Below are 13,602 nucleotides of genomic sequence, written 5' to 3'. Positions count from 1 at the left end.
TATATTTTATGTTTTGCATGGTCAACTATTACGTATAATCAATGCGGTCGTCATAATTTTTGTTTGTGAAATTAAAAATATTCAAAACTGTATCACTAAAAATCCATCAAAGGATGCCCTGAATATAAAAAGTTAAAATTTAAGTTTAAAAATATCACGATTTAAAAATAAATAAATAATAAAAAATAATAATAGTATACAAATAAATAAAAAGCGTAGTAAACACATAATTTTAAAAAAACATACTCGTACAAAATTAAGATGTGTAAGATAATTCTTAAAAAATGTTGTGTAAAATAAATTATAAAATTTGAGGATTTTGAACAATTTAGTGAAGGTTGCTTGTGTAAGAAGGTGGATTTTTGATAACAAAAAAAAAAATTCTGTTTATTTGCTTTATTTAGGCATAGAAATATTGTTAAATGTGTAAGGAAATATTTTCACACTTGTTCATCAGAAGTTCAAATGCCAGAATGCTAAGAAACAAAGCTTCCACAAAAAGATAAAAATAATACCTGATTATTTGAAGCATTATACGTGTCCCATCCAGGAGTACTTGAAAGGTTAATATCTTAGTAAAATAAAATAAATTGCAACAAGTTTCGTGAAATACAATAAGTTACATCCCTTTTGTCTAAGGAAAAGAGCTTGATTGCTGCTCCCCTAAAAGCACCAGAACCCAACAGAGAAGCGCAATAACAGGATTCTGCCCTGGAAGGATCGCCGACACATATTCGCCCGAGGCAAAAACTGCTAGAAACGCCGTGACGACACAAGTTCGTCGAAGGCAGTTAGGAACCATTTTCTTGCGACGAGCCTGAATCGGCCGGGGCAGTATTAACACAAACTGTGCGGCCGATCCTGTATCGGCCGGGGCAAAGAATGGGTTAATTTGTTTAGTATCTTGTATGTCGAATTGAATATTAAATTTGAAATTCAGCAAGTTTTCTTGTATATATATATATAGTGTCCTTAAGGTAGCTATAAGGTAAGGATTGCTGTAAAAAAGAATAAACAGTAGAAAAAAAGTGTTAGATTTTATTGAATAATTACCAGATTTTTTCTGCAATAATATTAAATGTATTTAGTACATTTTCACCCAAGCACTATTTTTATTCTGAAACCATCCCATGTGTCCCAATTTCCCTGCTGGTGTGTGTAAATATTTTTGGAACCAAAGTAGTCAATTTTGCATTATTTTTAATTTTTTCTGATAACTATCTGTTGCATGAAATGATTATGAACGACATTAAAAGAAAAACTCTTGCATTTATTAAATAAAACTTGAAATTTTCTAACAATTTGCTATAGTTTATTACCAAATTTTTATATGGTGAGTTATTTATGTACATACATCTTGTATTTGTGTGTGTGTGTGTAAAAGTTATTTTGGCTTAAGCAATTCCTTAACTGTACTTAGTTATCCTGCTTACACACCAATATTACATCGAGCTATAGAATTATGGTATCATGATCCCGTTATAACGACACCCATTTTAAAGCTTTTTACTGAACTTGTTGTAAATAGATCTCAACGCCTTCAGTTTGATGTTTCATCACCAAATGGAATTCTTCTTTTTAGGGAAGCTAGCAAAGTGATTGTAAATTATGGTAAGTTGACTATGGTAAGTATATTAAGAGTAGTTAAATATTTTGTGTATTTATAATAGGGATGTGACATAAATGTTGATGCCTTTGTTAAAAGACAAATGTTCTGATTATCGATTTTTTTCAGGCCAACGTTTTGCTAACATCAATATTTTGCATTCAATGTTTTTCCAATATTAATGCTTTAAATTTGCACAAAAAAAGTATTGTTATGAAAATATAGCTATGTTATTTTTTGATTGGCGATTGCAATATACATCATTATAGAAAGAGTTTTACTCAATTGGCTATCTAAAGAAATTGATTTCATTTGAGATCAGTTAACCCGCCTCTTTTTTTTTTTTTTTAATGTAAACTATATAATTTGTGTAGTTATATTAGGCCTTATAATGATTATAGCTCAACATTCAATTATATTAAGTTTTGTTTCTTAATTTATTGAACATGTCGTAATTTTAGCGTTACTTATTTCAAATCACAATAATTTTTTCTTAACCTTTTTTTAAAAGAAAAAATTGTTAAACTTACAGAAATTTGTGTGATGTGTTCAATTCATTCTCATAATGCATTTGAAAGTAAATGTCATATCTGCTTATTCCATAAGGACTCATGTTTTGGCTACTGTAATTTCCTGCCTGTTATCGGTGGCAATGTGTAATCCGTGCAAATACTAGGACAAAAAATAAAGTGCATTTTGATTTTTCATACAAATTTAGCAACTGCATTAAAAGCATGAAAAAGTAATAAGTTTCAAGCTATAATCAAATTTTATCTAAAAATTAAAGAAATCTTGTTTAAATTGTAGTTATAGTTTGCTAATTAATTTAAGACAAAAGGTGCTAAATTAGTAATCAGTATAAATGGTTGGTGCAAATGGAGACCTCTTCTTTGCTTTGTTTATTTAACTTAGCCTGAATGGGGCAAAAGAAAATTCAGGCACTATAAAATAAATGACCCTAAAGGTGAAGAAGCTGTCTCGGTGCAGAGTGGTGACAGATCACGGAAAAGTCAGGAAACTTTATCAGTAAAATATCATAAAATTTTGAAAAATAACAAAAATTCAGGAAAAATTGATTAAATGAAGAAAAAAATTTTTTTTCCTTGCAAAATAAAGTACTTTAATTCCCTATGAATTTTCCGCCAATTATTTGTTTAAAAAAAGTACTAAAATCAATGAAGTGTGATCATACAATGCCACATATTTGAATTTTTTTTTATTCAACGTCAAAGTATTCAATCTTAGGATGAGCTTCCTAAGATTGCTTCTGTGTCTGTAAAGTTGTTTATTTTAGCAAGATTAAATTTTCCTACCATGCATTCCATGCTACTCAAAATAAACAACCCTACACGCAAAGAGGAAGCCATCATTAATGACTTTGCTCCCTTGCCTTTACTCATTGTCTTGCAGTAATTAGCATACTGTTGTCACAATTTCAAGAAAAAATCTTTGTTTTTTGAAATTAATGATGCTGATAAAATCTTAAACGTTATCACTTGGCGTTTTTAATTCATTTGCTAAAATTAAATGTTGACTGAAAATCACATTTGTTTTTTGCCATGGTATTATTTGCTGTCACTTCTGATCAGAGCCGGCGATTGGAACTAAAAAGTGGGAGGGGAGAGCAAAAAAAATGACAACTAAAAGCTATAGGACTTTTAGCGGCAGCAAAATAAAATGAAAAAAAGAGGGGGGAAAAGTACAAAATTTTGCTAGGGCTCGTTTGCCAAATCTATTTATTTTTTTCAATCAATCTTATTTTCAAACTAATGTAATAGAAATAAATCCTTCTATTCTACGGGATGCATTACCATTGCTTGAGAAATAATGCTAGGAGAGTGATTGTTTTAGGACAGGAGTTTGACTTTTTTTAGTACAGGAGTATAACACTTTTTAGGACAGGAGTATGACAAGTTCCATACAATTTGCCTGTTATGTAGGCCCAGGATTATATTTAAGGTAAATAGTGTTATTTTTCTATTCTAACCTCTTAATTCAACCACACACTATGAGTTAAATTTTTTTGTTTATTTAAAACAGAAATATTGTCCAGGAGAATGACAGCGTAAATGTTTCATACCCTATTCTTGAACTTCAAAATTTTAATGAGAACAGCAGACAAATAATATTAACAAAATACTCAAGGAATCCAACAAAATGGTAATGATAAACAGTTTTATAGAACAGCAGATTAAAAATTCCTTTTTTTTTTATCTATAATAATTGAACTCATTCCTAGGACAGGAGAATGACATGAAAACCTGGGGTCAAAGTTTAAAACAATGTACCTTGATGATTTAAATAATTAAATTTATTTAAAGAATGCTATTTTGCACCTTTAAGTATGCTTAATTTTGTACTACAAATTGAATTTGTGGAATGTTGATATAAAAATTTTAAATAATTTAAGTCCATTTGAAAAACAGATGGGGACACGCCAAAAGTGCGACTTTCTGATTATTCTAAAAATTTTACAGAAAAAACTAAATGAGTTATTGTTTTAATAATAGTAGCATAACATCAGATAAGTTATTTCTAACTATTAAAAAAATGAAAACACTTTCTGGGTTAAACAGTTATTGTGTTAGGCTACAGGGGACATAACATTGTTAAGATTTCGGAGAATCACCAATACATATTTTGAAAATAATTGTTTTTGCATTTCAATGATGTTTGTTACTAAAGTAATCTAAGTTTTTTTTTCGACAACTAATAAAATATGGGGAGATAACATTTCCGGGCTTATCGGCCGTGGTCTAATTGGAGTAGAAACTCCAGACTGTTCGGCTTGCTTTGCTGCAGCCATCATCAGTGGTTTAAGTTTTGGTGAGACTGATTCCAGCCGTGAAAGCCTTAAACAGTATTTAACTAATAAAATAATTTGAAATTGAGTTGTGCTCATAAGTAAATATTTTTATTATCTTTAATAGTTAAAATGCTGTATTCATTCATTAAAACCTAAGTTCTTGATTAGAGAATAGTTCAATATTACTGGTTGTTGAAAGATTTAAATCTGTTTTACATAAGTATGTCTATTCTGCCATGAGCAGGTAAAGAGCAGTAACTGCAAATTTTTAATTTTTTTTGCATTTTTGTCATCCATTATACGTTGTCTTTATTGTACACGCTCTCTTATATGGTTTTCGCTCAAAAAAAAAGGCACGAAAAAACGTCTAATTCCAACTTTTCCTGTTGTTAGTACTGAATCCACCACACATTTCTTCAAATATCTCGAAAACTCAATTCTACGGATACTGCCGGTTACCTGCACACGACAGTATTATTTATGTAAGTAAAACTACATTACTTCTGTACTTTAACTATCACTTGTTACTCTTGTAGTAACAAGAATACTGCTTGAAAATTCAGTTCAAGATTATTTCCATTTAAATTTTTTAGTTTTATCATGATTAGATATGTCTTTAAGAGTGGTTTTAATAATTTCTTAGAATTCTTATGTTAACTGGTTCCTAAAATTAAAGAATTTAGTTGTAAGTTTCCTATAATATTTCTCTGTCGATAATTTATTATACCATTTTTACCAAAAAAAAAGCATCTTTTCAAAATATATTTTTAATTAACATCCTAAACCGTTTTAAGATCTGCATTTTATTTAATATGCAATGCTTTTCAAGTAGGGCAAAGAAAGGAAACCATGATCATTGGTAATGTAAATCAGGGAAATTTGGTGTACTTAATCAGGGAAAAGTCAGGGAACTTTTTTTTTTCAGTTCCTGTCGCCACCCTGTGGTGAATTCTGCTATAAATGGAGATTCAATACTTAGACATTGAAGTGAAAAAACGTACAGATAATCTGGATAATGTGCAGGAACTTATGGTAGTTTTATCTCTCATATTTTCTAGTTTGAAAAATATTACCCAATTGCTCTGATTTGTTTGTTTTAATTATTGAATGTCTCACCTGAATTCTTTGTATTATTCAGATACTAACTTTAAAAAAGGCGTAAGATTATTTCTTTTAATATCTATTGATGTTTCTATGTTTTTTGTAGGTTAAATATACAATAGAAGACCTTTATAACCCCGACCTATATAACGCAATTCTCTATAAAATGCACAACTTTCCAGAAGTAAACAATATATTCTGAAGTTTAAAAAATCTCCCTCTGTTTTGCTTTGCAAGCATAAAAATTGTTAGGCAAATCAAATTTGGAAATAGTTTTTCATCTTTCCATCTTAATTCAAAGCTTTTAAAGGAAAATTAGTACTTACAGTAAATAGAAAATACCAGATGGCTCTTGAAAATGCAGCTGTTATGCAAACCATGAAGCTAGCAGAAGTGCAGGGTATTGCACTTTCTTTTGATTGTGAAACATATTTATTTGTGAATAACTAATTTTAATATTGTGCTTTAATACTCATTGCAGATAAAACCCATTCTAAAGTGTTAATATATAGATATATTCTGAATATTAGTTTCAAAATTTGTGGAATGATCTATATAACGCAAAAGCTCTCATCCCAAGGTGTGCATTATAACGGTCTTCTACTGTATTTATCAGGTAGTTTTTCTTGTTATATTACCTAGTTTGAAAAATATTACATAATTGCTTGTGTTTCTTTGCATTAATTATTGAATATATCACCTTAAATTTTTGTGTTATTAAAGTCCAAAATAAAAAGATGGTATAAGATTAATCATACAAGAAACAAAACAAATTTCATTTAAATTTCTATAAGCTTTAAATTTCTATTCCAAAATATTTTAATGTTATTTTCGAGGTTTAATATATGCTTTAGGTATTTATTCCTTTGTGTTACTTAATTTGAAAATATTTAATGATTCATTGTTATTATTATATGATTCTATAATTTTAATTTCCACTTGATGAATGCAGGCCCTGCCAAAATAAATTATTCCTACTATAGAATCACTTATTTCAGTTTATGTGATGTCTGCATACATATTCAAAAAATACATATGTTTCAAAGCAGATTCCTTTTGATGCATATACCCATCCTTGTTTTAATTTCAAAGATTGATTTAATGAAGCATCATTATTTTGTCATTGATGTCACATCCCTAATTTATAAACAACTATTTATTCCACCATTTATGTTGCAATTTTAAACTATTTCCATTCTGTTTTGTTTTGTATTTGCTAGGCATTCTTCTCAGATGTAATTTCCAGTGGCGTACTTTTGACAGTTAATCAAACATTAACTATATTTATAATATGCATTTTGTTTTCATTCATTTGTTTATACAATTCTATGATATCTATTTTATTAATAATGTGTGACGTTTATGCATTGTTTTCTTCCTAAAATACCCAAATTATGTACTGAATTATTTCCATTTTGCCATCTCGATTTCTGTCTGCTTCAATAGATCATTAGAAATTCTGTTTTTGTTCAAAATGTTTTGCTTTGTTTCCAGCAGAACCAGTTTATGTAGTATGTTTCGCTACCACGATCCAACTGAATGATTTGATAGCTCAAAAACTCCCTTTGAAATTCGAGAACAACGAATAGCATGACCCAAACTGTTTAGCTCTAACTTATGAAGATTTTTCTCCCCTTTCCACAAGGTCTTACTTAGTAAAAAATCCAATTTTTAATACAACTACCATTTTCCTTCCGCAAAAGTCAATGGACATTCATTCGTCCATCGACTTCTAACAAAGAGAGAGAATAGGAATAGGATTACTGAAGAAGAATAATTGACAATATTCACATCCCTCTTATCTATATTTATAAATCCTTTCATGTTAAGAGATTATCAACTTATAAATTTTTTGTTAAATTTGTGAAATACAACATTAATAAGTGTTTGACTCGCGAGACTAGGCAGGTGTTTTCATGTAAATCAATATTTCAGATCAAGTAATTTCACTTTGCTTCTGTATTAACTGAGAGTTTTGTTCTCAACTGCCTGGCAGGAAAATTTTCCACGTTTTTGCAGGTAGTCCATTATTTAAAGGCTTTCTTGGAAACCCATTAAGAAATCATGACAGAAATGGGGGGAGGGGGGCATCTTTTAAAACAATTTTCTAGTAGTTATTATGAGTTCTCATTATTCCTTACACAGATAAATGGAAAATAAATTTGTTTTGGAAACATGCCAACATCAAACACCTGCATCACAAAAAACTATGACCCGGTTGAGATTTCAATCGTTATGCATCCTGCAAATATTTTAGTTATTTTGGAAGTTGAAAGCTGATTTCACCTCTGCTACCTTTTGTCCACTCATTTTATTTCTTGTTTTAATTTTTTTTTTCCTTTTTTTGTTTTGTTAAATCATTGTTAATTTTTCATTTTTTGTCTCATTAATGCACTTTAAAGTATTTTAAAGCTTTAATTAAAATCCTGGTATATTTACCTAATTGTGCTCAATCTTATTGCAATAATTTTAAATCCACCTGGAATTGAGCTTTTTTTTTTTTTAAACTGGAGCACCTTTATGCCTGGATGTTAAGATAATCGCTTTGTGTGAAAATAGGATGAATGAACTTAGAAGTTATAATATTTTGCTTTGAGTATGATTACTGTTAATTTATTTGAAGTAGTATTACCTAAATTATTATTCTTTCATCAATGGACCGTAATTTTGAATCCAAGGTGTGTAAAAGTCATAGGATGACTGAAAAGGGCCCATTTTTTCTGACACAATGTGTCCCAAAAGGGCTCCTACATCCACTCTAGATTTTTTTTTCTTTCAGAGTTCCCTTTCAGAGTTCCTGAAAGATAAATCAGAGCACAATAGAGTTCATTTTTCTCCTGAACTGATTAGAACCAGAGGTCTTTAAAGGTCTATTTGCCATCCCTTTGTATTATTCTTCATTTCAATAGCTATGAAACTGGAAGAAGTTTCAAATGCTTACTTTCTAAATATCATTGGCACCATGCTAAACTAATGAATGTGAAAATTGGCACTTTTTAGGTGAACCAAATACACCGAATATAATTTTTTTCCACCTGACGCGTTTAGTTGTTTTTCATGTTTTAATTTTAATAGATAACTTTAAGAGGGAAATACTATGGGTTTAAGTAGTTATAACCAGTAGCTCTTTTTTAGTACTATGCCAAACATTGAATTTGAAAAAAAGGTTTTTCACATTCATTAGTTAATCATTGTGCCGACAATATGTGAGGAATTATCCAAGTACTACCCCTGTCCCCAAGGGAGGGTCCCACCTTTTTTCTTCCTTTTACTTTGGAAATTTCTTTATCTTTGTGGGCTACATAGGTGTCAATTGTCAATTGACATCTTATGAAAGGCTGCATAGCCATCCTGATGTTTTGAAAAATCATTTCCATGAAAGGAAGCATTCTCCAAGATTTTCCCCCTTAACATTTAGCAATTATTTATGCTCTTTTGATGCTCCCTGCATAATTGTTCTTTGCTTTTTAGCTAACAAGAAAAGAAGTAGTTCCAAAACTTAAATTGTCATATCAAGGTTCTATTTTATTTATTTATTTATTTTTTTGTTTAATATATTTTAAATAAATTTTTAATATTTGTGTTTTAATAAATTAATTATCAGATATTTCCAAAGCCGTAAAATGTCATTTCACAAATGGATCACATTAAATATTTCATGGTCACAAAGTCCTCCATGTGAATCAATACCTCTTGGGGTGCTGAACCACAGATTACTTGGCTTCTGGACTAGATCAAAAAATCAGATCTGTCTTCAGGGCCCCATCCAATCTCTTAAACCAATAATGGTGGTAGGTACAGGAGACCCTGGAATGTGAAGTACAGAAATTCCACAATTGCCTTTTTGTCACGTCCTCTCAGGCATTTCAACCCACTTGCATTTGAGTTTGAGTCAAGCTAGATTCTTTTTTTTTCCCCCAAATATTGATTGATGATGTTTTGAACGATAACCGAATATCAACATCAGGGAATTTAGATGGTAAAATGTTGCAAAAGTCGAGAATGTTTCGTGCTACTTACATTTTGGAGTTTTTTTTTTTTTTTTTTTTTGTCATTTTTAAACAATCTTAAAATTTTTGCGATCATATCAGAAAATTTAAATGTTAAATGTATTAACTTATTAATCCCTTACACTCATATTTTTTCATTATTCCTTATTCTGTACTTTATTTCAGCAAATTTTTAGTTTGATGAGATACATGAGTAGTCTGTACAAAAAATATTTACTGATACCCATTTCCAAAAGTTGCCAAGCATGACATCACTGTTCAACTTAGTGTTTCTCAAGCTGGGCTACAAAGTCTTGCATACTTTGTAGAGGTGGTAAAGAACAGTTCTATATCTATAAATTTTGGCATCAGCTTAGTTATAGTATACTGCCATTATAAAGTTTTTTTTTTTTTTTTAATGGAGGAGGGAGGGGGTAGCGTTTCAACTTGTTTTTCGGAAAATGATATTTTAATTAAACTAAAAATGAAGCAGTTCTAGATCTCAAAATTAAAAAAAATATATTGAGTTCCCATTCCCCACACAGATATATGTAATATATATGTATTGCCTATGTATACTTATTAAGAAATTGTGCTCAGTTGAGTTGGTACAATATATTCACTTTATTAGAATAGGGATTACTTGAAATCTAAAAGGAAAAAAAATGAAAAAATATAACCCTGATTTTAAAAAAAGGACTTGCTTTTTTGAAAAGCTGGAGTCCTTGGGACCCAGTTTCATGAGCCGTCAGGGAGACTCCTGGAATTGATAGCTTAATTATCAGAGCCTTTATATATAAAACATCAATTCAGGTATAATAATTCAATACCTTGAAAACAGTCCAATTTCTGTTTAAAAACTTTTTTTTTGCTTAAATGTTAACTTATTATGTACTGATATTTTATCAATTTTTCCCTTCTAGGGTCTCGAATCTTAACGATGACTTCAATACCAAAGGATCAAATCTACAAGATGAAATATCCTTGTTTTTTTTTTGTTTAAAAATGTTTTCCCAAAAGATTTTTTTTTCTTCAGTTATTGCATTTAGGTGCCTTATTTTTTAACTCTGTATGTTTTCTAATAGAAAAGGATAAAACCTCTTTTAATGCCATGCAGGGGATTGTGGGACAAAGTGAAATGGTAAACTATTTTACTCTGCGTGAACTACTACCTATCTGACAGTATTTTTACAGTTGATTCTAGTCAGAAAATAGTTTTTGCTTAAGATCAAGGCACAGTACCTGCCACTTGGTAAAATCACAATCCTCCTGAGGACATTTGATTTTATAAAGCAGCTGATTTTATAAACCGGCATAACTAAATTTAGAAGGGGAAAAAAGAGGTTTTAAAGTTTAAATACTCCAAAAAAAAAATGAATCGCTACATTTATATTGTTTTAAGTGTTTCAAAACACAGTTGATATTTTAACAAAATATGAGGTGTATGTTTTCATTTATGCAGTCTTAAAAAGTTTGCCCCATTCATTTTTGATTAACAGAATTTGAAAGTTAAGATTTGACATTGTTTAAAAGTTTGTAAAAGATTTTGTAACATTCAACATTACGTCCTCTTTGCACTAAAGTGCATTGCATGAGGTCAAGCACTTTTTTGAAATCTATTGAGGAGGTCCAATTTGACACGGCGATTTCCTCATCTTCCAAGACCGATTCCTCAAACTCTTGGTGTGACGCAACTTTAGAATTTATTATGTCTGTTGCAATATTTAAAACATTACAACATTTTAATGTTAATATTTAACCGTCATAAAATAAGTTTAAATTCAATGCTAAATTTAACAATTAACTGGCTCTTTCAATTTTCAACATATAGGAGAAAGGAGGGCACATGTGAACAATTTTTTTCAACTGTTAATTTCTCAAAAATATTATCAATTTCTCAGAGCAAAAAGTGTCCCCATGATTACATAGTCTTTTCTTTGTGCTTTGGATTTTTTTTTTTTTTTTCAGATTTTTAAAAAAATTATTTTTTTACAATATTACACATGTGCGCCTTTTGGGTGCCACATGTGAGCAAGCCTGGGGTACAAATGAACACAATTGAAAAATGCATTTCAACAAAAATTTCTTTAATATGAAACATATACGTATATACCAATTACATTGAAGGATTTGTAACCAATGCTGTGTCAATTTAAAGTGTACACTAACTGTCTATAGGAAAATATTTTTCCCAAATTATGTAACTCTGCTCAGGGCCGTCGCCAAGTGCATTCGTTTGGGGGGGTGTTGAAACTGATTTTGCCGACTGATTCCCGACATTTCGACATTTGCCGACAGATACATACGCACACAAGTATATATATATATATATATATATATATATATATATATATATATATATATATATATAAAATTGCCTTTGACTGGAATTTGTTACATATTAAAGTCTGGAACAGGCATTGTAGACTAGCATTAATGCTCAGGGGATGCATTAATTTCGATAAAAGTCAATATATACTGCTCTCCTTCGAAAAATTTCCAGAATTGGCATCCTAAAAAAGTGACTTTAGGCTTTGTTGTATATTTTAAGAAAGGGCGCAGGTTCCTTCCCGTTACCTTTTTCGCTGGGGTCAATTTTGGACTTTATTATGGAAAGGATGGTTTTGGGTGCTTTTCTGTAAAGATTTCTTGAGAGAAAGATTTATGCTATCTTTGTTCACGCGAAGAAAAGGAATGGAGGGTTCGGGGGCTTTCCCCCCCTAAAGATTTTCGAAACTAAAGCTTTAAAACCGCAGTTTTAGGTTATTTATTGGAGACTGTAGGTGAGAGGATAGGTACTGACAGATCATCAGCGGACAATGGCAGATTAGCTAGAAAAAAGGGAAGGGCATAAACAAACATTCATGACCCTCGATTTTAAAAGACTTGATTGTTTAGGAAGTTTACGAGGAATTATACATTTACTTTTAGAGGAGACATAATTAGGAAATTCGAAAAAAAAGAAAGGAAACATATTTTAACCATCCAAAATTTAAGTTTGACCCATAAGAATATTTTCTACTTACACAAAAAGTTTTCATACTACATGGTGAATTAATTATATTACATAAGCAAAGCATGTTTTTGGAAGAAAAAAAAATCTCACGGTAATCATCTGTTTAGATGTCTTTGAATACCTTGTCTCTGATTGAATATTTCCATAGCTCACTAGCAAGGTTAAAGGAATACAAATCATTTGAATTGCATTGTATGCCGAGAAATAGAGTATATAATATGATATAGAGAATACCATATGAGTTGTACCATGATAATGAAAGGTTAGAAATAACGGGGTTCGGGAGGTTCTCCCCCTGAGAATTTTAAAAAATGTTATTCTGAAAACGAAATTTTAGACAACCTTTACGATTTTAGGGTGAGAGCAGGCTCGTAAATTTTTTCGAAACCGAAGACTTAAGAATGCGATTTTAAGCTATCTTTGGATCCGTTAGGGGAAGGGATGGGACCTAGGGGCGCTCCCTTTGCAATTTTGTGAAATTCAAGTTCCAAAGGCAATCATAGACCACTATTAATCATATTAAGGAAAGAAGAGGTTAATGACATCTTTTTAGTGTGGGGTTAAAAGACTCATTCCCGAAAATTTCTGAGACTGAAATTCGAAAAACGTATTTTCACACGATCTGTGATGATGTTCAGAGGCTGTCCCTCGAAAAATTTTAACATTTCTTTTCTGTCTCCAAAAATGGGGTTTTTAAAAGTCCCTTGCCGATAAGAGGCCATGTCTACCTAGTCGGAAACCAGGGGTCTGACCAGTGGGCCCAGCTCGAAATCAGACTAGTATAAATTTTATCAGTTTTATGGGAGGAAAGGGGCCCAGAAAGCAAACCAACAACCAACAAGGGACCCGCCTTGGGCCTTGGCTCTCGGTGGCCCTGCTTTCAAGCTTCCAATTTCGAAAAATTCCCTTATCCCCTTTCATCTCTACACATAACCTAAAATTTCGCTTTTGAAACTTCAAAATCAAAGATTTTTTTGAGACATCCGCCAAGACCTATATTTTCCCAAACGTCATCAAAATTAGCCTCAAACGCGTTTTAGGATTTCAATTTTTTTTTTTAAATTTAGTTGGGGGTTTCCGAGCC

At 30.8% G+C, this 13,602-nt stretch overlaps 1 protein-coding gene across 1 annotated transcript in view; it reads left to right on the top strand.

The window, feature by feature from the left end:
- LOC129218311 (exportin-7-like) overlaps positions 1–13,602 on the top strand; it is a 223,957-nt gene that overhangs the window by 141,139 nt on the left and 69,216 nt on the right. Inside the window, exons 19-20 of the mRNA XM_054852545.1 lie at positions 1,421–1,611; positions 10,426–10,480. Coding sequence (XP_054708520.1) covers positions 1,421–1,611; positions 10,426–10,480 — 246 coding nt within the window. The remainder of the gene's footprint in view (positions 1–1,420; positions 1,612–10,425; positions 10,481–13,602) is intronic.

The sequence above is a fragment of the Uloborus diversus genome, chromosome 3, assembly GCF_026930045.1.
Source record: "Uloborus diversus isolate 005 chromosome 3, Udiv.v.3.1, whole genome shotgun sequence".
In the NCBI taxonomy this organism is placed as follows: domain Eukaryota; kingdom Metazoa; phylum Arthropoda; class Arachnida; order Araneae; family Uloboridae; genus Uloborus; species Uloborus diversus.
This window is presented reverse-complemented; position numbering and strand designations above follow the sequence as displayed.